The following is a 26,802-nucleotide window of genomic DNA, read 5'->3' on the forward strand; positions in this document are numbered from 1 at the left end:
GCTCTCATCTACTCCGAGGCAAAGTTCAAGGGAGTTTTTCCACTTCTACCAGACGCAAGAAAGCTTTTCTAAGCCTGCCTTTTCTTAACTCGGCCGAGCTCTCTGAAGATGATAGGCACTATAGTTGGAAAGTTCAAGGTGGAAAAACTCAGAGCACCGTTGTGGTCCCCGTTCTCAGCCTATTTTTAAGTCCCACTCCCCGACCCACGAAACGTTTGCGCGCGCGCCGCAAATTTCCTTTTCGTCGTTATTTCAGGCTCTCCTTCCCTCCCTCCCTCTCTCCCTCCCACCCCCACTCCCACCCCCCTCGCACGTGAGCCCCGAACCCCACCCCCTCGCCGCCGACCCGTCTGGCGTCGCCGCCTTCCTCCTCACCCCTTTTGTGTGTGCGCGCGCGGTCGACCGCTCGCGCTGACGAGGAAGAAGGCGGAGGCGCGCGCGCAAAAGAGAGTGGCTCGCCGCGCCCCTTCCCTTCTTAGTTGCAACCAGCCATTGCCGGGGCGGCTTCCTGCTTACTCGCCTCCCCTCCTTTCCGTTGCTGCCTTTGCAGAACCTTCCCGAGGGCGCAGTTTTCGAGGCAGCAGCGGCGGCGGCAACAGTAGCATTCACACACAAACACACACACACACAGAGACCCTTCCCTCCCCACCTCGCTTCGGTCGCCATGAATCCCAGCTGTGCCCGCTGCGGCAAAATCGTCTACCCAACCGAGAAGGTGAACTGCCTCGACAAGGTGGGTGCCGTGAAGAGAGAAGGCGCGAGCCCCGCGGGGTGGGTGGGTGGGTGGCTTTTGAGGGAAGCCTGTGAGGAACTGAAGTGGAGATTGCGGAGCCGAGGAGTGGGGGGGGGGAGGGGAGTCGAGGAGTAGCGGCAGTTGGCAGCCCGGAGGGAGACTGTTGTTGCTGGTTGCCCGGGTGGGGGGGGTGTATATGTGTGTGTGGTGTGTGCGTGTGCGTGCGTGTGAAGGGAGAGTGTTCGTGAGGGACGGTTGGGGTGGAGCGGGGCAAAGATGTCAAGGGCGGGATGGTCGGTGCGGAGCGTGTGTGCGTGGAAGGAGAAGGGAAGGCGGGCCAATTGGAGGAGAGGGACAGGCAGGCAGGCAGGCAAGCTCCGAAGTGGTGGATTGCCGGAAGGGGAGAGCAGGCCAGGCTGAGGGAAGGAAGCGTGTGGAAAGCACAAAGGGGGCATTTTAGAGAGTGGCCATTGGGGAGCGGTTGAAGGAACAGGGCGTGGGAGGATAAGGTACAAGGTAGCCTGAACAAAAGGCGGGCTGCGTAGAGGAGGGAATGGGGGACGAGTCACCCGGGGGAACCTAGCGCTTCCTAGACGCGGTGGAGCTGAAGCAGCCTTTCTGGGTGTGGAGTGGCAAATCTGGTGGAGCTGAATTACATGTGCTTTCTGCGAATGTCTCTGTAGGGCCACTTAAAAAGCGACTTAACGGTTGTGGGGACAATATATAAAGTCTGGGGTTATCACCTGTGGAACGACGGTTGATGACACGTTGAAAGCTTCACACTTTGCAGGAGGGTAGGTGGTGGGGGCACCTATGAAGGTTCAGATTCTGCTTGCCGTGGGTTATACAGGAAAGAAGTCAATTTTGGAACCGAACCTAAGAGATGGTATGAAGAGAAATTTGAGAAGCCTGCTGATCTCTAGCGACAGGTGTGCCTTACTGCCAGTACAGTAGAGATGCAAAGAAAGTATGAAATATATTCAACAGTTATGTTATTGGAAGTGTAGTTTAGGGAGGATGGAGTGGTAAAGAAAACTAATAAGATCTATATTTTCAGATTCTCAAAATTATGGACTAAATTGACATCAGTTTGAATTGGGAAATATTGCATAAAGACGTGGATTTAGGGAAGGGATGTTAAAAGGGCAAGCTATTGCTAAGTAATTAACACTTTTGGCATTGTTATGGTGGTTACAAATATAGCATCTATAATGTAAAGGCTTCTCACTTTTTCCTTTTGCAGTAATGTAACCTCAATAAAATAAATTATGCAAATAGCCAAACCTAAGGCTTAGCAAAGCTTTGTTTTTAATTTTTCTTAATGTATTGATACCTTGCCTAGAAAGTATCTACTTGTTTTTTACTGTATTTTTATCAAATTACTTGCCCACTTTTTTAAAAAAAATAGAGGAATTACAAAATGATTTTCTCAAATTATTTCCAGCAAACAAATGAAATATATAGAACCACTGATTTTTATATTGAAGACATTCCAGTTTTGATTTGTCAAAATATACAGGCATTTGAGCCAGGTTGTCAATTATTTGTTTAAGCAAATGTTATGACTTTAAATAGTTTTCTTAAGAGTTTTAAAAGTCTGTCAAGAGAAGCTTTCTACCACTTTTTGCCACAATTAAAAAACAGCTTTGTTGTATCAATAGCTAAAAAGATGAACAAATTAGCCATCATCTGTTTTATATTAGATTCTATTCCCTTGCCACCTCCCTTTGGATCGATGATTACTGCAGTTTATTGAGTTTATAAGAACAGATCCTTTTTAAAAATGACTATTTTGCTGTTAAAAAAGAAACTGAGTCAAGTATTATAGGGACTTCGCTGTGTATCATGTTTATAACTACAAAAACTTATATGCCTCGCTCATCTTATTACATATTGGCTTTAAAAAGGTTCTGACTTTTTAGATTCATAGATGATGTGGCAACTTTGTTTCCTACTTACTATGCCTTTATTAAAGGGAGGAGATTTATGTCATAAACTGCAACAATTAATTATATACTCCTGAAATAGTGATGGAGCTAAATCTTAATGAAGTGTGAGTTAAATTTATGTGATGTACAGATAGAAGTTGGGAACTACAGGGTCACCACTTTTGCAGTAGACCTTCCTTAAACAGCTTACACTCACAATTGTTATAAGGCAGGCCTATCAAACTGGCAGCCCGCAGGCCGGAGACATCACGTGCAGGCCACGCCCACCCCATCTCCGCAAAGGCAGAAAACATCGAGATACGTCAAGATACGGGCCATGACGCGATCAAGTTTGACACCCGTGTTATAAGGACTAGCTCATGCTTAGAAATGAATCTATGTTGTGGAAGGCATTCGATGGTAATTAAGAGGAAAGGGGAGGTTGTGCCAGTTATACAAGTGAAATTTTTCACTGCACTGTGCAGTAATCTTTTTTCTATTTATAATATAAACATGAAAATTATGTATGAATGTGCCATATGCTAATAAATTTGTGTGACACAACCTGAGCATTGTTTAGGATAATTGTTTTTTTAAAGCTCTGTTTTAGTATTAAAAAAATGCAAAAACTATGACATAAAAGCACATTTGGTCAGCTCCCAAAGTCCAGTCTGTGATTTAAAAGCAGTGAGACAGAGACTGAAATTTACTATAATATTTATTAGTTAAATTGTTATGATTGTCACTCTTCAACAATTGTGGGTGGACTTGCAAAGATTAACAGAAAAACAATATATTACGGTAATATTAACAAAATATGACCATGCCTGAAGGAGAGAAATTTATTAACATTTCAGGGACATGTATCTTCCATTCAGGAAGATTAAGATTCCATTATACCTCTCCCAGCACAGAGCTTGGGGAAAGAGGAAGTAGTCTTCAGGGCTCTTTTGAATGACTGTGGTGTCAGGGGGTAATACCATTCACAAAGGCAGGTACTGCAGTAGAGAAGACATCTTTCCTTGGTCCCATGAGACAACATTGCTTAATAGGTGGGACCAAGCATGTCAACCCTGTTATCTTACAAGATCAGAAAGAATTTGAGAAATAAATTTCCCCCCAAATATTTAAACCCTATTATAATTTTATTTTGCCTTTTTAATATTTAACTCAAGATGGCAAACATATCTAATCCAATTGTAATCCAAACATACCAAAGGAGCCACGGTGGCGCAGTGGTTAGAGTGCAGTACTGCAGACTACTACTGCTGATCACCGGCTGCCTGCAATTTGGCAATCATTCAAATCTCACCAGGCTCAAGGTTGACTCAGCCTTCTATCCTTCCGAGGTGGGTAAAATGAGGACTCAAAATTGTTGGGGGCAATATGCTGACTCTGTAAACCACTTAGAGAAGGCTGTAAAAAGCACTGTGAAGTGGTATATAAGTCTAAGTGCTATTGCTATTCTCCTGCCTATTATCATGTGAGTTGTATTGGGCTGAGAGCGAGTGCCTGGCTCCAATGTCACCCACCTCATCTTTCATGCCTAAAACTCCCATGGTCTCTAAATCATCATCTATGCTAGAAAGACTCTATTCCATGTAGGGCTTTATAGATAACAACCAACATCTTGAATTGTATCTGAAAGCCATCTAATAACTATATGGAATCTCTTACCAGATGGTGTTAGTTGACATTCTTTCTAATCTAATGGATTTGCTCCATATGTGGATCATTGTTTTGCCAATTTTCTAAATAGTAGCTCATGCAAGTTGTATTTCTTGATAAGTTGCATTTTTTATTAAAGCTCCATACTAAAGCAAGATCTGAAAATCTCAAATTTATCTGCATTGAAAATTATAAAATGGCATCTGTGTTTTTGTTCAGATACAAGAAATTGGTTGAACAATTTAACAATCTATACCAGGGGTGTTAAACTGGATTTCTTTGTGGGCCGGATCGGCATTGAAGTTCTCCACGGGCTGGCTGATGGGGGGAAGGGAGGGAGATGGGACGGGCGCCTCCTGCAGCACTCTGCTGCTGAAAATGGGGTATGGGGGTGTGCACAGCCCCCCTCTGCACCCCATTTTCAGCCTGGACAGCCTCCTGCAGCACTTTGCTGCCCAAAACGGGACACGGAGGGGCCACATGAGGTGCCCCACACCACATTTTCGACCTGGACAGCCTCCTGCAGCAATTTGCTGGCCAAAACGGGGCATGCTTTGGCTGGCAGAGTGCTTCAGGAGGCTGTCCAGGCTGACAACAGAGCACAGAAGTGGGGAGGCATGCATGGACCCCCTGGTGCCCTGTTTTGGCTGGCAGAGGCACCGCGGCCCAGATTTAAGCACCCCGTGGGCTGGATCTTGCCCGTGGGTCTTAAGTTTGACATCCCAGATCTATACCATGTATCAAGTGTTTATATTATTCCCATCTTGTATATAGAAAATGAAACAGAAAGATATACTAAGCGAATACAGTGGCTGAATTTGGGTACTTCGGGTTTTTTTTTAATTTTCAAGTTCCTACATGCCATTTCTTAAGCCACACTGGCTATTGTTTAATTATGCTATAGAACTACTATGAATTTTTTTCTGATGTAGCAATAGTGACAATAGTAACAATAATCTAGCTATATTTTTGAACCTATTTACATTTAATTCACTATCTAAACATTTACTATTACATTCACTATCTAAATTTACATTTAGCTATATTTTTGTACCTAGTATCTATATTTATTTACAAAGGTATGAAAGAATGTTCCATCTCATCTCTAAAACTGGATTTTCATTGCATAATTAGCCAACCACGTTTTAATTTACTATGTGTAAAACTGTAGACTGTTTATGATTCCATGTATTATGTAAATACTAGGTTAATTAAATAATGAAAAAAAAGCTGTCAAAGCTGCGATTATATATGATAGTTCTTAGCTGTCCTTTTTGTGGGCACTAATCATAATTTTCTACAGTGGCCACATTCAGTGTTAAAACATTCATACATAACGTATCTTTGGTCCCTCTTCATCTCAGAATAAATAACAGAATAACAGAGTTGTTAGAGGTCTTGCAAGTCTTCCAGTGCAACCCCTTGCTCAATCAGGAGGCCCTAAACCAGTGATGGCTAACCTTTTCTGGACCAAATGCCCATGTGTGCGGCCAAGCCCCCCAAATGCAATGCGCACGCAGCCCTTGCGCATACACCCTGCGCATGCATACATGGGCCACACCTGCCTTGCCCCCTGCACATGCACACATGCCCCCCACACATGCATCCATGCGCATGTGCAGTAGAGACCCGAAGACCAGCTGGCTAGTGGGAGGCGCGTGCACATGTACGGCAGGGCTGAATTGGGGTGACGGCTTATGTGCTCACAGAGGGCGCAGTGTGGCCCCTCTGGCACATGTGCCATAGGTTCGCCATCACAGCCCTAAACCATTCTGGACAGTGACTGACTAATTTCGTCTTCAAAACCTCCAGCAATGGAGAACCACAACTCTGGGATCATTTTTAAAACAATTAAAGATTTAGGAACTTAAAATACGGTTATCAATTTGAAGCAAATTGTCGTGTGAACTTGGCCTGTGTCAGACCACTTTTTAGGTTGGAAAGATTGCTATTTAAAAAATGTATTTGCCCAATTTTATTGGTAACTACAGTATTTTGATACATATTAATGTGAATGACATATTATCTGATAACAGTATTCAAATTTGCCATGTATTTTATATTTGAGATGAAATTTGCAGTCACTCAAATTGTGTACATCATGAGGGTAAGAAGGCTCTGGTTTTTAAGAGCTATTTGAGACTTCCAATTACCCTTCATTTATTTGGTGACTGAAAACATAAAGTTGTATATGGGTATACATTAAATAGGTCCTGATTTTGGTTATGTCAAAGGTTCAGTGAAAATTAAAAAAAAATAAAAATGAACTACATGGAAATTGAGTTTCAGACTCGTATGAAAATACAAATCTGTTGCTCTAGGCAATAAAATGAGGCAGACTTCTCTTCTAATACTGATGAGTCATTATGTGCTCTTGTCATCTAGGCTGTATTTAAAAATTGGGTGTGGTGAATTCCCATGTTATTAACTGACTCCAGGATACTTTGCAATTATCACTGATTGTGGTTCAGAAGAGTAGCAAATCTAACTATTGTCCTTGATCATTAAATAGTAGTGTACCAATTCTTGCTTGATAGTCTTGTTTAGAAAACTGCTGCTTTGTACTTGATGAAAGAAAATAAGATATTAGATGGAATCTGTTAATAAAGAGGTCCATATGGGTACAGATACTCTTGAGAAACTTTGATTTTACTTCATATGTTACCTGATAGTTTTCCTAGAATTCTAAAATAATAAAATGTGTTACTTTTAATTGTCATGAAAGCGAAGTTAGTCTAACAAGCAGAATCTTTATGAAGATTTTAATGGGTAATTTTATACTTGTGATTCTGCTTCAATTTTCCCCCCTTCCAAAAGTGCTGAAGAAGGATTATCAAGAAAAATGAAGTCCAAAGTTATATGTAATAAATAGATACATTTAATCAATTTTGATATCAAATGGAACCCTTGAAAAGAAATGGAAACAGATTAATTCTACAATATTATTGGAACATGTTATATAAAGTACATTAGTAAGTGGTCTAAAACAGTGGTGAAATGTAAAATTTATTACTACCAGTTCTGTGGGTGTGGCTTGGTGGGGGAGTTAATGTGACTGGGTGGGCGTGGCCAACTTTTTTTTTTTTTAACTTTTAAAATCATTTTTTCTACAACCTCTTCGGCCAAAGAGGTTGTTAAAAAATGCTTTTAAAAGCCTCTGACAGTCAGGCAACTCAGCTGGGATCGTCTGAGGCTTTTAAAAGCATTTTTTTCTACAACCCCTTGAGCCGAAGAGGTTGTAGAAAAAATGCTTTTAAAAGCCTCTGAAGATCCCAGCTGAGCTGTGCGATCATCAGAGGCTTTTTTTTTTTACCTTTAAAAGCATTTTTTCGGGCGAAGAGGTTGTAGAAAAAATGCTTTTAAAAGCCTCTTGACGATTCCAGCTGAGCCACGCAATCATCAGAGGCTTTTTTTTTTTTAACTTTTAAAAGCATTTTTTTCGGCGGAAGAGGTTGTAGAAAAAATGCTTTTAAAAGCCTCTTGACGATTCCAGCTGAGCCACGCAATCATCAGAGGCTTTTTTTTTAACTTTTAAAAGCATTTTTTTCGGCGGAAGAGGTTGTAGAAAAAATGCTTTTAAAAAGCCTCTGATGATTGCGCGGCTCAGCTGGGCATGGGGGAGGCGCAGGGATTTTTGCTACCAGTTCCTCGAACCACCGGTCTCCATCACTACCAGATCGGGTGATCCGGTCCGAACCGGGAGCATTTCCCCCCTGGTCTAAAGTACATACTACCTTGAATATTTTTCATTTGTCATCTTTTTCTCGTAATCCTGAAAAGATTGCCCTAACAGTTTGTTGAGGGTGTGGGATGTTGCGGAATGAACAGAAAGGGTTATACTAAATGTCCTCTTCTAAATCTAGTACTTCGTTCTATCAGCATCTTGGAATTTAGTACTATTTTTAACCATTTAATTCCTAGCTGTTTTCTGTAAAATGGTTGCAGAAAGCTATTGTGCATTTTTTTCAGAATCATGTAATCATCTTATTCTTGTCATCTATTCTGTATTTTTTTATTGTCTCCCATAATACCCTCATATTTTTGTCCTTATGGTACATAATGATGTGCCCCTCTCAGAAACTATGTTCTAGGATTTTCTTGACATTTAAGATCAAAGAAGTGACTGAGATGCTTAGCTTCCATTTTATGGTTTAATACAATTTCAATTTAGGTAGTTAAGTAAAAAAATATTATTTTACTACATGGGCTCTCTAGTTCATCTTCTACTGTGAATACAGGTAGTCCTCAATTTACAACCACACTTGGGATTGGAATTTCCATTGTAAGTTATATTGTTATTATGCAAGTCATCAAACCTGATTTTACAACAATTTTTACTAAATTAAGTGAATCTCCTGCTTATTAATTGAATACAATTTCCTCAATTGATTGTGCTTATCGGAAACAGTTGGGAAGGTTGCAGATGATTACCACAGGATTCTGCAATCAATTGTAAATGCAAACCAGTTGCCTAGTGTCCAAATACCGATCAGTGGTGTGATGGTTGTAACTTCAAAGACACATTGCAAATCACTTTTCCCAAGGCCATCATAAGGTTGAACAAATGGTTGTAAACTGAAGATTACCTATAAATTAGAATAATTGCAGGTAACAATTCAGTGCTACTTTTCTCAGTTCAGAAATTTTTGTTCCTATTTCAGAAGACATAAAATCTTCCACTTAGAAATGCTAGCATGAACTAACTCTGTTCTTAATCTTGATGATAAAATAGCTATCTTTCAAACCAATGGGAAACTTGATTTTCTTATGTGTCAGAATAGTATTGCTGTTGTAAGATCACATAAAATAACTTCCATCTGGGAAGTATTATTGTGGGCCTTTAGTCAGATGGAATTTATATATTTCTGTATTCTAATTTTATACAAATCTGTGAGAGCAGGGATTCCCACCCATGGGCTGCGGACTGGTACCGGTACCGGTTCATGGCCTGTTAGGAAACGGTCTGTGTGAGTGAACAAAGCTTCATGTGCACATGTGCAGGATTTAGTTTGCAAGACAAACACACACATCCCAGCCTGTGGAAAAATTGCCTTCCACGAAACCAGTTTCTGATGCCAGAAAGGTTGGGGACCACTATGTTAGAGTTAATAGGTTTAGTAGTTACAAACTAATTATTTTAAGAACTTAACTACTGTTTTTACTAATTAAATAAAAAGACATGTTTGTCCTGGACTTGTTCAGTTTTTGTTTTTACATTTCAGCAACATAAAGTTCTTACAGTGAGCATCTTTCTAAAAAATGCATCAGGATTGGTACAAAGACTTGTTACCTTTGGATATATATTCTTTAGTTAATTAATCCACTTGCAATGTTTCTTATATTTCTCTAGTACTGGCATAAAGCATGTTTTCATTGCGAAGTCTGCAAGATGACTCTCAACATGAAAAACTACAAGGGCTATGAGAAGAAGCCATACTGCAATGCGTAAGTATGCTTTTCAGAGTTTTGCCCTCATAATTCTAGAGATGCACAGATTAAAACTATTTTGTAAGGAACTATACATTTATAGATCTTGGTTGAGATCTTAAACCATTTGCAGATAAGCAATATGAAAAAAAAACTGATTGAAGAATGTTCTCATCGCATTCCTAATCCTATGCAGTGCATTTTAGTTTTCCAAATCTCTAAAATGGACTGTGTTTCTTTTCTTGATAAATATGAAATTAATGGCAATAATATATTAAATGACAGTGATACCAGCATAACATCTTTTGCCAAAGAAAAATATTGGTGCCACTGTTGGTTAATAAGATAGTAACAAAATATAAAATAAAAGTTGTGGTTTCAGTAAAAGAAAAAAAAGTCAGAAATAATTCCTTAGCAATAATCTAATGGAAAAACTTGCAGAGAAGTTTCCAGACTGAGGAACAACTGTGATAAAGCAGAGTGGTAATCACTGAAAGAAGAAGAGCTACAAGATGAACGTATTTAAACATGCTTTGGAAAGTAATGAAGAACCAAGTATAAGAAAGTACTGCAAGGGGAAATTTTAGTCAGCAGTAAGGAGCAGAATGTTTTGTGAGATATAGCCTTATTATTAAAAAGAAAACCTGAGAGCAAGTTACAATTAGAATGAACTTTTTAAATGAAGAGCTAAAATATCATTTAAAGAACTTTTAAAATAATATTTTATTCCAGATTATTTTGAGTATTCGAATATGCCATAGTTATGCATAGTGACATATTCGAACTATAGTGTTCGAATATGGCAAGCCTTTAAATTCACCAAACCATTGTTAATATATATCTGCCAATAAAATAGCAGTTATGGGTTACATTTCTGCTGCTGTTGACTGGAGCTCCTGAAGAAAAGAAAGTCTTAGGTAAGAAAATTTATTAGGAGAATAAATTAAATTCATTACTATTTGCCTAGTAAATAAATTGAATACTGGGTATTTACAGTAGTGGCCAAAATTGTGGAAACCTTTTGGGAAAAGTGTATTTTTGAGGTTTGATGGCTAATAACACCACTTACTTTGAGAGTAGTACCATAAAATTATATATCAATGGAAAGATCATTTAATCAAGAATGTAATGCAACAAAGTTCATTCAATTATCTGTATTCTAGGAAAGGTTATAGCCAAATAATCAGAAAAAGGAAGCACAACTTGCTTAGGTTGATATCAGGTAGTTTTCCTTCATCTGATTGTAGCCAATGACCATGAGTGCTTAGAGAGCCAATCATCTTCTTTTGGCAATGAGCCAATCAGATCACAATATGATTCAGTTATTGATGTCCTGTGTTGAAGCTAAGAGGAGGACATTTGTCTGTATTATGTGATTGCTATCAAGTTGGCTGGTTTTTTTTGTGTTCTTTCATTTAGTGAGCTTCTAAAACGTAATAAAATTAAAGTAATGGTGCAAAGAGTTAACTGGTCACCCAGAAAGCAATGTAAAATAGTATTATTAAGTGAACAAGGCTACAGTTATAAAGAAATTAGAAGAAAAATCGGTGGAAACTTAATCAAAGGTGGCATTTCTAAGTTTTTGAAGAGATATAAGGAGACTCAGTCACTACAAAACCACACTGGTAAAGGCAGGAAAAGGTGCACAACAGCAAGTGATGATTGAAGAATTAAAAGACTGTGCCTACATGACAGAAGAAAATCATCTGGGTTTATACAAGATGAAATGGTGCAATGCAATGTGAAGTTGAGGGCAAGGACTGTTCGGTGCAGACTGCAGGAATTTGGCCTGAAATCTAGAATTCCACAGAAAAAGCCACTTTTATCTCTCAAACAAAGGTTAAAAAGCATTACATTCTTGATTAAATTATCTTTCTATTGATATATAATTTTATGGTACTACTCCAAAACAAAGTGGTGTTATTAGCCATCAAACCTTAAAAATATATTTTTCCCAAAAGATTTCCACAATTTTGGCCACTACTGTATGTATGTATGTAATGTATGTATGTATGTATGTATGTATGTATGTATGTATTTATTTATTTATTTGTTTATTTGTTTATTTGTTTATTTGTTTATTTTGTTTATTTTGCTCTGTGAATTTAGGGTTAAGGGTTTGTGTTGTAATAACTTATCCTGCAAGTGTAATGAAATTGAAATATTTCACCTCTATAGTAGATGAAAAGAAAGTTGCTTCAATAACTAAAATGAAACACTGAATGGCGCTGCCACAACAGCTATTGGTTCACTCAATTGGTACTTAGGGTAGAAATCTAACATTTATTTACACACACACACACACACACACACACACACACACACACACCCCATTCTATAGCCATAGCTCCAAAAATTGAAGATTTTCCAAATGTACAACCTTCATAGATTATCACATTGATTTTGTACAATGAAACCATATGTCAGTAGTGCTGCAACCAACTACAAATAGCCAGTAAAATCCAAAATGGCATCTGGGATGCTTTAGGAACATTTGCAGAATATTCCTAGTTTTTCACCAATGCAAGCTACTCTAGAGAACATATCCCCATGGAAGAACATTCCTTGCAGGACACCAAGGAAAAGCTGGATAAAGCAAGTTGTAATTGGTTTAGCCCATTGCAAGCTTGACTTAAATCAAGCCAAAAGAACAGCAATGGATAAAGTACTTTGGCAAAGCATTGTATCAAATGTCTTTGGCTATGTAGCACCCAATCAGAAAATGAGTTGCAAAATTGTACTTATTTAATAGTATGCTAGGGAGATAAGACTCAAGTATATGTCATACTTTCTTTTTTCTTTTTATTAAAGTTTATTATAAAATAAAATATAAATGAAAACAAAAATTGAGAAAAGAAAAAATGCAGAAAGTAAAAAAGAAAAAAGTAACCTTTGACTTTTTAATCCAGAAGAGTACAAAAAATGTTACAAAAACGCCTCAATGTTTTGCTTTACATTTGTAAATGTTTCAAGCCATTTCTATAATAAAATCATTTTAATTATCAAAATTTAAAATGTTATTTTTTTAAATGAAAAAATATAGAAACATTTTTAAATAGAAACAAAAGTAAATATGTTTTCCTCTTTATTTAGAACAGTCAATTTTGCCAACCCCGACAATTATTAACCATTCTTCAATTGTGGGAATTAATGTATGTCATATTTTTTTTCTCAAGTAGATTGCCTGTGCAGGTATGGTAGTCTTTGAATTAAGCTTTCAATTTGGACTGGAATTTTGGTTGCTAAGCTATGTGGTCATTAAGCAAGTCATCACATGATCAGATCAGATTTTATGGATATTTTTACTGTGGTAGTTAAGCAAACCAAGTGGTCATTAAGTGAATCACATGGTTATGAAATGAATTTGACTTCCCCAATTGACTTTGCTTGTTGGAAGTCATTGCAAATCGTGATTATGTGACCACAAGATTCTACAGCATCATAAATAAAAGCCGCTTGAATTGCAGTCATGTAACTGTAAGGTTAGTACAACAGCCATAAAATTGAGGACTAAATAAATTTGCAGAATAAACTAAATAAAATAGATTAAATAATGTAAATAAATTTTTGAAGCCTTTATAACTTTGAGCCATTGTAAAACAGTTGCAAATTAAGGATTACCTATATTGTACTATGCCTATACCAGTGATGGCTAACCTTTTCCAGAGCAAGTGCCCAAACTGTGCGTGCATCTGAATGCGCGTGTGCCCAAACCCCCAAAATGCAATGTCCATGCGGCCTCTGTGCATGTGTCCCACACGTGTGCATGTACCATTCATGCACATGCTCCGTGCATGCGCGCAGCCCCACACGTGCACCCCGTGCATGCACACACGGGCCCCGCATGTGCTCTGCTCCAATGTATGCGCAATACAGACCCAAAGACCAGCTGGCCAGTGGGAGGCGCGTGCACATGCAGAGCAAAGCTGAACTGAGGCGACAGCTCGCTTGCCCACAGAAAGGACGCTGCATGCCATGTCTGACAGGTGTGCCATAGGTTCGCCATCATGGGCCTATATCTTTTGGATAGATTTAAGATTAACATCATTACACCACTATGTTATTTCGTATTTTACTGAGTTTTACAACCATGCCACTAAACAGAGAAACATTGTGTTAGTATATGAACTAACAACCAGAGAATGTATTTTTGCTGTTATTTTACTGTTTTGGGTCTGTGAATAGAAGTAAATCCATGGTTATTATTTCTTTATTAAGGCTCTGTTCCCTGCTATTAGAGCATGCTGCAAAATCATGCTTCATTGTTTTCACATTACTGCCCATTTCTCACTGATAGGGCCAGGGGTGGGCTTCAAAAATTTTAGCAAGCTTGCCCTATTGCTGGGTGGGTGTGGCATGGTGGGACGTGGCCTAGTCAGCCTCCTGCACCACGGCGGGGGGGGCATTTTTGCCCTCTCCAGGCTCCGGAGGCTTTCCTTGAGCCTCTGGGAGGGCGAAAACGGCATCAAACTTGTCGCTTGATAATAAAGTTCCCAGTTAGGTAAACCAAAACCCCCTCTCATTCTAGCATTTTGTAACAACTTTAATTTTATCCTCGCCTTCTTTCCCTGCCAAATATATTTTAACACTATTTTATTCAATTGTTCGAAAAAATCTTTCCCTAATCTAATTGGAATTGTCTGGAACAAATATAAGATTCTAGCAAAATATTCATCTTAATATTGATATCCTCCCAATCAATGATAATTGTAAGTTTTCCCATTTCGCCAAGTCTGTCGCTATCTATTGTTTAAGTTTGTTATAATTATTTTCTTTAAGTGTACTACATCTTGCTGTCAAATGTATCCCCAAATATTTGACTTTATCTGCATCTTTGATATATCCGCCAATTCTTTTTGCTTTACCAATATATAGTCAGAATCTTCATTTTGTCTTTATTAATTTTCAAACCAGCTACTTTCCCAAACTCTCCTATTTTATCTATCAGTGTAGTTATTGATATTAATGGATCTTCAAGAATGAAAACCAAGTCATCTGCAAATGCTTGCAATTTGTATTCTTTTCGAATTTTCATTCCTTTTATATCTTTTTCTTCTGTAATATTTCTATTTAGCACTTCTAATGTTAATATGAACAAGAGAGGGGACAGTGGACAACCTTGTCTGGTACCTTTTTTTATCTCAATAGAATCTGTCAATTCTCCATTTATCATTACTTTTGCCGTTTGTTTGTAATATATAGCTTCATTGTTTGGGTAAATTTTTTACCAAAGTCCATCTGTTCCATTTGAAGCAGCATAAACCGCCAATTCACATTGTCAAAGGCTTTCTGTGCATCTAAAAATATCAGAGCCATTTGCTTTTCAGAATGGGCTTCATAGTATTCCAAAGTGTCCAGAATTATTCTCACGTTATCTCTAATTTGTCTTTTTGGCAGAAACCCATTTTGATCTGAGTGTATAAAATTGTTTAAATATCTTTTAAGTCTTTCTGCCAGTATTGAAGCAAAAATTTTATAATCTGAATTTAGCAGGGCTATAGGTCTATAGTTTTTTATTTGTTGTGGGTCAGTGTCCTCCTTACGAATCAATGTAATATATGCCTCTGATCATGACTTGGGTTTTTCCTTCTTTGTCATCACTTCCTTCATAACTTCCAAAAGTGGGAGACTCAAGGATTCCTGCAATGTCCTATAATATTCTGCTGGCAATCCATCTGATCCTGGTGCCTTTCCATTCTTTTGTTTTTTAATTGCTTCAGTTAGTTTCATCATCTTTATATTTCCTTCTAGCATCTCCTCAATATCTTTAGGAATCCGAGGCAAATTTGCATTTTGGAGATATTGTATCACATTTTCCTCCTCTATATTTTCCTGCTCATACAATTGTCTATAGTAATCCTGTATAATTTTTTTCTTCTCCTTATTTCCAAATTTACTTTGTCCTTGGTCATCGATTAGTTGTATTATTTTTCTTGATTCTCTCTCTTTTTTTCAATTTATATGCTAACCATCTTCCTGGTTTATTAGCATTCTCAAAATAATTCTGTTTAGTACTTCTAATTTTTTGGGCTAATTCTTCTTTCTCCAATAACTCCATTTTATGTTTTATTGTATCCATTTTCATTTTGACATCTTTTTTGTGTGGACATTTCTGGAAGTCTTTTTCAAATCTCTTATAATCATCTTCCAATATTTTATATGTTTGTCTTTTCTTAATATTTCTCTTTCTTGTATAGCCATTATCAAACCTCTGGCATAGGCCTTCATCGTATCCCAAAGATTTTGCAGAAAATGGAGAGAGAAAAAGAAAGCCAATTCTCTCTCCATTTTCTGCACAAAATCCTTTTCTTTTAATACAGTGTTATTTAAAGTCCATCTAAATCTTCTCCTTTGTCATTTCCATTTCACTGTCACTGGATTATGATCTGCTCACGTATTTGCTTCTATCTCAATTTGTTCTATATTCAAAGTCAGTTCCATTGTTGTCCATATCATATCTAATCTAGACCAAGATGAATGTCTGTCAGAATAAAAAGTATATTGTCTGTTTTTCCCATTTCTGTCTCTCCATGCATCTTTTAAATTTACTTCCTCAGTCATCTTAAAAAAAGATTTCGGTAGAATCTTTCTGCTATGTCTTATTGTTTTATGTGTTTTATAGTCCACTTTCTCATCCACTATACCATTAAAATCTCCCATCATACAGATATTATCATATTCCAATTCAATTATTTTCATATGCAATTTTCTGTAGAAGGCACCTTGATTGTTATTTGGAGCATATAGTGCTATTAAAAGAACTTTCATATTATTATCTATTATTTCCACCATCAGAATTCTTCCTTCATCATCTGCATATATTTGCTTTGCTGATACTGCATTTCTAATATGTAAGACAACTCCTCTTTTTTTGCATTGTGGCAATGATGTAAAAATTTTCCCTAATTTTGAATGCGGCAATAACTTCATGTTGCTTTTAATATGTACTTCTTGCCAACAAATTATATCAAATTTTAATTTCTCTAATTTGTGAAATACCTTTCTTCTTTTAACAGCTGAATTAAGTCCATTTATGTTTATTGAAATCAATTTTTTCTCTTCCCTGTTCATACTTTATAGGAAGGATTTATTGCTCTAGTTGTTCTTGGTTCATGCTGTTCTTTGTACTCCACAATGCCCCCTACTGCTCCTTCTGCTTTTTCAATCATTGCTAGGTCCTCTTCTTGAAGTTCTATTGGTACTACTGTCGTTTGCAATTCCATTTCCATTTCCTTCTCTTTAAAAAATTCTGCATAAAATGCTTTTACTTTGTCTACTTGTATCTATTCTGTATCTTTGCAGTTGCCACGTTAACACTAATCCTTCTGATAATAGCCATCTGTAGTTCACACCTTTTTGAAGTAGTATTTTAGTCAGAAATTGGTATTCTCTTCTTATCTCCCTCACTTTTCTTGGTATTTGCTTCAGAACCACAATTTCTCCTTGTACTTCAATGCTTTTTCTCTGGAAAACTGCAGTATTTGTGCTTTTATCGATTTCTTAGTAAACCTAATATGTACTTCTCGTGGTAATTTGTTGCGCATTGCATACCTAATATAAACTCAATATATCTCATCTACGCCGTCCATCATCTTCTCCTTGGTAATTTCTAGTGCTTCTGCCAAAATTCCTATCATTATTTCTGCCAAATTCTCTCCTTTCTCTTCTTCTACATTTTGGAATCTAAGATAAAATTCTGATCTGTCCATCTCCCATCCAATTAATCCACTCCTGTCACGTTCAACTTCTCCCAATCTATTGTCTATGTCTTTAATTTTTCCTTCTTTTTGCTCCTCATTTTTCTCAATTTTTTGCAGTCTATCTTCATATTTCAACATCATTTGCTGTGTACTCGCCACCTTTTCATCTGTCTTTAATTGTTGTTGTTCAGTCTTCTGGACTACTTGAAGAATCATCTGTAATGTCGTCTCCTTCTCTCTTCCTTTTTCTTTCTCCTCCTCCTGCTGAAGCATCCTCTGAATAGATCACTGTCCTCCAGATGGTGACGAGGAAGGCGTAGTTGAGGAGGAGCCAACTGTCGTTACCTTTCTACTCATTCTGTCAAGTAGTCACCAATAGCCAAAAAAGAAAAAAGAAAAAAGCCCCCCCCAAAAAAAAAGAATAAAAAGAAAAAGGGAGAAAGAAAAAATTAACAATTCTTCAGGTTCTTCCTAATCCACTTTTAAAAAGGCTTAAATTAATCCCAATGTCAGTAAAACATCATCAAAATCAATAAAAAATCAAAATCAATAAAAAAAGAGAGATAGAAAGGAAAACAAAACTGAAAAAATGAAAAGCCAAAAAGCCAAACACCCCCCCCCCAATCAGAAATCAATCTTCAGGCACTTGTACCCGTTAATCCAAGTTATATATGAGGGGAAAAAATCCAGTTATATATGAGGGGGAAAAAGTCCATTGAAAATGTTTAAGCAGGGGAAGAATACAGAGAGTTATCACTTAGCAGGAAAAAAAATGATGAAAGGAGAAAGAAAAAAGAGATTTCAGTTTTTTCTGCAATTCTCCTCCCCAAACATTAACAAATCTCTCTCATTCAGTCTCAGACTCCTACTTCTGATAGTTCCCCAAAGAGCACCTGAGTAACAATACAGATAATTCCAACTTCCTCAGATGTGCTTCCAACTATCTTATCTGCAAGAAAGTTCAAAGTCCTTGAGTTGTAGCAAAATATAACACAATTTCAACTTGCTTCTTGAAGAGTAACAAAGTTTCCAATCCAGTAGATGGCAGTATTACACATTCTCCTTTCTTCCCTACTATTGTAATCCAAAAGTTCTTTGTCATAAAATGGAGAAGTAAAACAATCCTCAGAGGAAGAAGAAAAAATTAAATCCCAGAAAAGGCACAAAGGCTTAAAAATGTGAAACAGCTCTCATTTCTATCAATCCTTTTCAATCCAGACCCGGTCAAAAACAAAACAAAGATTTATACCTCCACCAATGCAAATGGTTTAAAAATAAGAAATAAAATCCAGCTTAATTTCGCCGCTTAATTTCTTTTTATCTCCAATTTAATTTCCACTTAAGTCTCAGGGTGTTCTTTTATATTGATTTAAATTGAAAATCTCTCACCGCATCCACTCACTGTCCTTCTAATCTTCTTCCAGAGCTGTCCCAACTTCAGCAGCTACAATGGCTGCTGCCCCGCTGCTAGAAAAAGGGCTTCTCCCAGATCAACCAGGGACTTTGCAGTGTCCCTAGCATCGTCAGGATGTGCCCTCCACTTTCACAGTCAAAATGAGACTGTGAGGTCCCAGAAGGACCGTCTAGTGGCGGGGTTCTCGGCGGCGATCCTGGAGCCAGGAATCCTCCAACCGTCCCGTCGCAATGTCAGCTCCTCCCCCCGGAGGTATTACTATTTTGGATAGGAAGGCTGTGCAGAGTGGTGAGGATAGCAGAAAAGATTATTAGAAGTTCATTTCCTTCTGTTCATCACTTAGCTTATAAGCGATGCTTGACCAGGGTCTGCAGTACAGGTAGTCCTTGACTTACATCAGTTCATTTAGTAACCATTCAAAGTTACAATGGCACTGAAAAATGTGACTTTGACTGCTTTTCACAGTTACAACATCTGCAGCATCCCCATGATCGTATAATGAAAATGCAAGATTCTTTTTTTTTTATTGAAGTTTTACAAAAAAGAAAAAAAAAGTTTTTTTCAAATATTTCCCCTTCTATCCCTTCCCTTCCTACCCCCCCTACCCTACCCCCCCTGACTTCCCAGAACAAAATACAGGGTAAAACAATTAACAATCATGTGCTAAGCTAAACTAACTAACTACAGATTCCTATCCCCCCTCGACACTTTAACTCGCCTTTTACTTAACTAAATATACATACTCTTAACTTTTCTATTCATTCATAAGCTATTTGATACTTTTTAGTTCGATATTTGTTTTGAATATAATCAATCCATCTTCTCCATTCTGATATATATCTTTCTTGTGAATGATCTTTCAAGTATGCTGAAATTTTCGCCATTTCTGCCAAATTTGCCACTTTTAATGTCCATTCTTCAACAGTAGGCAATTCTTCCTTCTTCCAATATTGCGCCACCAAAAGTCTAGCTGCAGTTATTAAATTTAAAATAAGGCATTCCTTAGTATATGGCTTTTAAAGGTTTTGTCCACCTTTTTATCATATAATAAGTAAGCATGCCAGCCATATTTTTATTTATTTATTTATTTATTCAAACTTCTATACCACCCTTCTCCTTTCGGACTCAGGGCGGTGAACAGCCAAGATAAAAAAACATTTATACATAAAGTTAAAAATAGATTTAAAATAATTAAATAAATTTGGCCCGTAATTTAAAACTTATCAATTTAAAAATCCGTATCAAATTTTAAAACCAACCATAAAATCAGGACAGACCGGCTAACTGAAAAAAATAAGTTTTTAGGGCCCGACGAAAAGTCCGGAGGTCGGAAATCACTCGTATCTCTGGGGGTAGATTGTTCCAAAGGGTAGTTGCCACCACAGAGAAGGCTCTCCTCCTGGGGGTCGCCAGCCGACATTATCTAGCCGACGGCACCCTGAGGAGGCCCTCTCTGTGGGAGCGAACTGGCCGGTGGGAGGCAATTGGTGGCAGAAGGCGGTCCCATAAGTACCCCGGCCCTAAGCCATGGAGCGCTTTAAAGGTGATCACCAACACCTTGAAGCGCACCCGGAAATCCACCGGAAGCCAATGCAGCTCGTGCAGGAGAGGAGTCACATGGGAGCGCCCTGTCGCTCCCATAATCCCCCGCGCGGCCACATTCTGCACCAGTTGGAGCCTCCGGGTGTACCCCAAGGGAAGCCCCATGTAGAGAGCGTTACAATAGTCCAGACGAGAAGTGACGAGTGCTTGAGTGACCGTGCGTAGGGAGTCCCGATCCAGAAAGGGGCGCAACTGGCGTATCAGGCGAACCTGATAGAAAGCCCCCCTGGCCACAGCCGTCATATGCCCTTCTAAAGACAGCCGTGCGTCCAGGAGGACACCCAAGTTGCGGGCCCTTTCCGTGGGGACCAATGATTCGCCCCCAATAACCAGCGATGGCGTCAGCTGGCTATACCGGGACGCCGGCAGCCACAGCCACTCGGTCTTGGAAGGGTTGAGTTGAAGTCTGTTTCTCCCCATCCAGACCCGCACGGCCTCCAGGCACTGGGACATCACTTCCAAGGCATCGTTGGGATGGTCTGGGGTGGAGATGTACAGCTGAGTATCATCAGCATACTGATGGAACTCCACCCCAAAACCATGGATGATCTCACCCAGCGGCTTCACATAAATGTTGAACAGGAGGGGCGAGAGGACCGACCCTTGTGGCACCCCACAAACAAGGCGCCTTGGGGTTGACCGCTGCCCCCCTGTCAACACGGATTGCGACCGGTCGGAGAGATAGGAGGAGAACCACCGCAAAACGGTGCCCCCCACTCCCAGTCCCTCCAGCCGGCGCAACATGATACCATGGTCGATGGTATCAAAAGCCGCTGAGAGATCTAACAGGACCAGGATAGAGGAATAACCCCTATCCTGAGCCCTCCAGAGATCATCCACCAACGCGACCAATGCCGTTTCCGTGCTGTACCCAGGTCTGAAGCCGGACTGGAGCGGATCCAAATAGACAGCTTCATCTAGGTACTGGGGAAGCTGTCGCGCCACCACACTCTCAACAACCTTCGCAATAAAACGAAAGTTGGAGACTGGACGATAGTTAGCCAAAACAGCCGGATCCAAGGATGGCTTCTTGAGGAGAGGCCTCACCACCGCCTCTTTCAAGGCGGCCGGCAGGACACCCTCACTCAAAGAAGCGTTGATAATCCCCTGGAGCCAGCCTCGTGTAACCTCCCAGGAAGTCAGCACCAACCAGGAGGGACACGGGTCCAATAAACATGTCGCGTTCAGCCATCCCAAGATCCTGTCCATGTCCTCAGGAGCCACAGGATCAAACTCCTCCCAGATAACACTCTCAAGGCCTGCCTCAGTCATTTCGTCTGAACTAACCCAGTCAGCGGCCAAGTCCTCCCGAATCTGAGTTATTTTATCATACAGATACTGTACAACATCCTCAGCTCGGCCCTGCAAGAGGTCATCCCGCGCTCCCAGATGGAGAAGGGAGCGGGTCACCCTGAACAGGGCGGCTGGGCGGTTATCTGATGACACGATAAGAGCGGCAAAATAGCTAGATTTCGCTGCTTTTATCGCCACTAGATAGGTCTTAATCTGAGACTTTACCAGTGTCAAGTCAGATTCGGAACGACTGGCCCTCCAACTGCTCTCTAGGTGTCTTTTCCGGCGCTTCATCTCCCTGAGCTCCTCGGAGAACCAAGGAGCTAAGTGAGTTCGGTGCCGGGTCAGAGGCCGCAAAGGCATGATCCGGTCCAAAGCCCCAGCAGCCGCGCTATCCCAGGCGGCCACCAGGTCATCAGCCGAGTCATGAGCTAGAGTCTCAGGAAATGGCCCAAGCTCCATCTGGAACCTATCAGGATCCATCAGGCACCTGAGGCGGAACCACCTGGTCGGCTCCGCTTCCCTGCGACGGGTGCAGCGGTCAGAAAGTCAAGTCAAAGGAGCGAGTGGTCAAACCATGACAAGGGTTCAATATCTATATCCTCTGTATCAAGGCCACTCAACCACTGACCAGAGATAAAAACTAAGTCCAGAGTGTGTCCCCCTGTGTGACTAGGGCCGTGAGTTACTTGGGTCAGGTTCATGGCCGTCATGGAAGCCATGAACTCCCAAGCTACCTCAGATATTTCACCGATGGATGGCAGGTTGAAATCCCCCATGACCACAAGTCTGGGGGTATCAGCCGCCACCTCGGCTATAACATTGAGGAGTTTGGGCAGGGTCGTTGCCACGTGGCAGGGAGCCAGGTACGTGATCAACAAACCCATCTGCACCCCACGACCCCACTTCACAAAAAGGACTCACATCTGGCTATCTGAGGTACAGTGGTCTCCCTTGGATCAAGACCTTCTCTTAGAATGACCGCCACCCCCCGCCCCCGCCCCTGCCCTGAGCTCTCGGCTGATGAAATGCACGGAAGCCTGATGGGCACATCTCCATGAGGGGAACCTCCCCCCCTCATGGCCCAACCAGGTCTCCGTAATACCTGCCAGGTCCGCTCCCCCCTCCTGAATAAGATCACAAATGAGGGGGCTTTATTTACTACGGACCTGGCATTATACAACATCAGCCGGAGACTCGGGCCCTGATATAACAAATCATATCCTTCAATATTCAGTATTCTTTCTTCTGTTGAATTAATCCAGTCACTAATTATTGCTAGGACAGCTGCTTCATAGTATAATCTTAAATTAGGCATTTTAAGACCACCTCTTTCACGTATATCTTGCATTATTTTTAACTTTATTCTCGGTCTTTTCCCTGCCCAAACAAATCTATTAATACCCTTCTGCCATTCCTTCAAATTATCATCTTTTTTAAGTATTGGTATCATTTGAAACAAAAATAAAAACCTAGGTAAAACATTCATTTTTATTGCTGCTATTCTCCCCAACAAAGATAATTGTAATTTTCCCCAATTCTCCATCTCTTTCTGTATTTTTTGCCATAGCAATTCATAATTATTTTTATATAATTTTATATTTGAGGCTGTAAAATGCAAGATTCTTGACAACTGGTTCATATTTATGACCATTGCTGAATTCCAAGGTCATGTGATCACTGTTTCTGATTTTCTCACAAGCAGAGACAATGGGGTAACACTTAACTGTATTACTAACTTACCAGCTGCAGTGATTCACTTAACAACTGTGATAAGAAAGGTCATAAAATGGGCAAAGCTCACTTAACAAATGTCTCACTTAACAACAGAAATTTTGGGCTGTTTTATTCATAAATTGAGGATTATCTGTACCTGTAAGTTGAGGATTTAACAATCACATGATTTGCTTAATCATAGTGATTTGCTTAACGATTGTCATAAAAGTTGTTGTGAAATTGGATCTGACTGGACTTATGGAGGCAACAATGTACAGTGGAAATTATAGACTCAGTTGTGGTCATAAGTTCCACAATTTATGTGTTTCAGTGGAATATTTTAAATGAGGCTTCTTTCTTCTGGTTTCAGAACAAAACTTTTTTTATTTTGAGATACTGTTTGCTTCAGAATTATATTATGACTAGACTTTAACCATGTGACAAACCAATTCCAACTACCATGAATAAAAAAAATTGGATAAAAATATTTAGCCTCTGAAAAATTATTGATATTATAGAATTGCCCTATTTTTGCCTAAGAATAAGCAGATTTTACAAACTATTTTATTTTTCCACTAGAACCCTAACAACCATTAAGTGGACACAAGTCTGAAATTGTGGCTTATGTAAGTAGACAGTTGCATAAAAAGGCTTCTGAGCACATGCTAATCTGTCAGTTGTAGAATTGAAGCATGCATATAAATCATATCCCTCATTTAGAATGCAAAACAAGCTTTTTGTTTTGGAGTTAGAAGCATTTACTTTATTTATTAAATTATATTACATATCTACAATATCTATAAACCCTAGGATACTTTTTGCTACTCGTGCCTCATATTATACTTGGGTTTAAAATGTTCTAAATTGTCCAAACCACTGAATTCAAATATAAAACCTCAAATGCTAGTTTTAGTATAAAGAAAGTAAAATATATTACGGCAGAGCCGTATATTCATGGTTTGACATATTGTGGAGGTGGACTGCAACTATGTTCAATATTGCTTACAAGGTTCTCTTTTCTAAACAACCTCCATAAAATCTAGAATTGAATAATGAATGTCCTATCTTTTTGGAGGGATTGAAGAAGAAAAATGGCTACGTTTATACTGGCAGAAGCAAGTGTGCTTCTTCAAATATGCTTCATACAGACTTTCTTCTGTCCATTTTCTGGCTTTGTGCCCAGTTTTAAGTTATTTCTCAGTGAGAGCAATACAATGAAAGCTGTGCTTCCTCTCTACTGTCATGGTGCCATATAGTAATTTGAACATAACTTTCCAATGGGAGCTGTTGCTTTTTATGTCCTTTTGAGTATTTTCCTCATTGGTGTACTAGGGTGAAGGGGGCACATTTAGTGCAATCACAAGGATTTATAGTATCTTCTGTCAACAGTGCAAATTGCCATATACCCTTGTGACTTAGAAAACTGATCACAGATGTTGCTGAAGACATAACAAGAAACTGATTTAAAGTGGAAATAACTGGACATGAGGCATCATTTCCTATTGTTAAAGCTGTTATACAATGGAACAAATTCTCCCAGGATATAGGCTTTGTTTTGCTGGAACAGAGATTGGATAGATATAGCAATTAATTATTATAGAATCTTTTCAGGGATTCCATATTAATGAATTACTATACCGACAGGGAATTGGATTAGATCAGTGGGTCTCAGGCTTGTGTTCCATAGGCAACATATGGTCCTCCAGGTGATTTTACAGCCTATTTCACAAGGACAGAGTGGCAAAGAATGACTTGTTTGTACAACAAAAGGCTAGCAAAAGGGTGGTGCTATTATTTGAAAGTGAATTTAGATCTAGAGAGGTGTTTACTTTTCTTCCTCAAAAGTTGGGTCTTGTTAAGGTTGTTACTGGCTGATAATTGGGGTTTGGGTTGGCTTCATCTCAGAATGTGGAGTTGGGTAATGGTGGACATATTGACAGATCAATCACCAGAATGCAGTTCTGGAGAGATATTTCTATTTTACAGGAATATTTTTTAAATTTTTTAAATAAATTTGGTGGGCACACCATGATGGTAATCATTTTCTTAATTTTCAAGTTATAGGAGAGGATTTTTTTTTTGTTTCAGTCTTTAGTATCACAGTCTTTTAAGCTGGTCCTTGTGTGGAACTCTAGTAATTTGAATTTGAGGTTTCTGAACCATCTTAGGTCTCTTCAAGCCCTAAAATACAATACTATTTAAAAGAAAAAATAGAAAAAGCTGGGTTTCTTGGTGTTATTCAGTAAATTAAATAGATGGTTTTATTTCCAAACAACAAAAAGTGATAATATTGATTAAAATTATTTGAATAGGAGATAGTTAGGAGAAGATGTCTTGCATGTAACCCAATTAGTCAGGTCTCTTTATTTCTTGAAAGGCTGTATTAACAGGCAGGAAGCAAGTAACCTTGTTGTATAGCTATTTCCTCTGCCCTCCCTTATCCTGGGAGGAAGACATACTGTTCCTTTTTACAAAACAACTATTTTAAAACAGTAAAATGTATTTTGTTTTTATTGGGATCTGTACAGTTGGAATAGTGCTCTTGGCTGATTAAAGCTGTGATGTCCTTTTCTAGCATTCTAGGAAAAAATCAATGTGTTTGTAGGTGTGTTTGTAGGTGTGTGAAAATGAAACAACTAAGTGTTCATTTAAATTATGAGTTTGGCCTTACATGCAGCTGGAAAATATCATGCAGAGGAATTGAATGTTGTGGAAGTTTAGAGAAATATCTTACATTTTAGACATCAGTGAAAAATGATACCTAATGTTTTATTGCCAAATGCTGTTCATTGGCACATAAAGCAGTTCTGTCCGTATATGAATAGCACCGCTTTTTTATTTGTATTCTTGTTGCATCATTAATACAATGAATGACCTTTTTTGTGCTTTTGTATATGATATTCTGGAGTTTACCCCATTGTGGTTTCTACTAGTTTAACTGGAAAAGGTTATATCATAAAAAAAAGAAAAAATTGCTTTGATTCATATATGCTGAGAAGCCATAATCTTAACCATTTGTTTTGGGATTATGTCTAAATAAATCTAAACAGTTACTTTTCTAAGATTATTTGCACTTTTAAAAAATGAAAAGTTATTACAAGTGTTGTGATTCAATTCCCAATGGGACTGTTTTCTTTCTATCTCTGCTTGTTTTATTGAGCACTTGTCTATTCTGTCTCAGGTAAACCTTTCATTTAAGTGGGGTTTTTCCTTCCAGTATTCTGAATTTCAAGGAAGTTTCTCATTAATATAGAAAACTTAAATCCATTTCTTGTATGGAAGGTAAAAGGAAAGTATATTGAAAAAACATTTTTTTTCAGA

The 26,802-nt window shown here is 38.8% G+C and overlaps 1 protein-coding gene across 1 annotated transcript in view; it reads left to right on the forward strand.

Annotated features, from left to right (window-relative positions):
* The first annotated feature begins 315 nt into the window (after positions 1-315).
* The window catches only part of LASP1 (LIM and SH3 protein 1), a 59,375-nt gene continuing 32,888 nt past the window's right edge, over positions 316-26,802 (forward strand). The window contains exons 1-2 of the mRNA XM_034415391.3: positions 316-733; positions 9,680-9,774. Coding sequence (XP_034271282.1) covers positions 665-733; positions 9,680-9,774 — 164 coding nt within the window. The 5' untranslated portion in view covers positions 316-664. The remainder of the gene's footprint in view (positions 734-9,679; positions 9,775-26,802) is intronic.

Source organism: Pantherophis guttatus, chromosome 4 (assembly GCF_059756535.1).
Source record: "Pantherophis guttatus breed Tessera chromosome 4, ASM5975653v1, whole genome shotgun sequence".
Taxonomy (NCBI): domain Eukaryota; kingdom Metazoa; phylum Chordata; class Lepidosauria; order Squamata; family Colubridae; genus Pantherophis; species Pantherophis guttatus.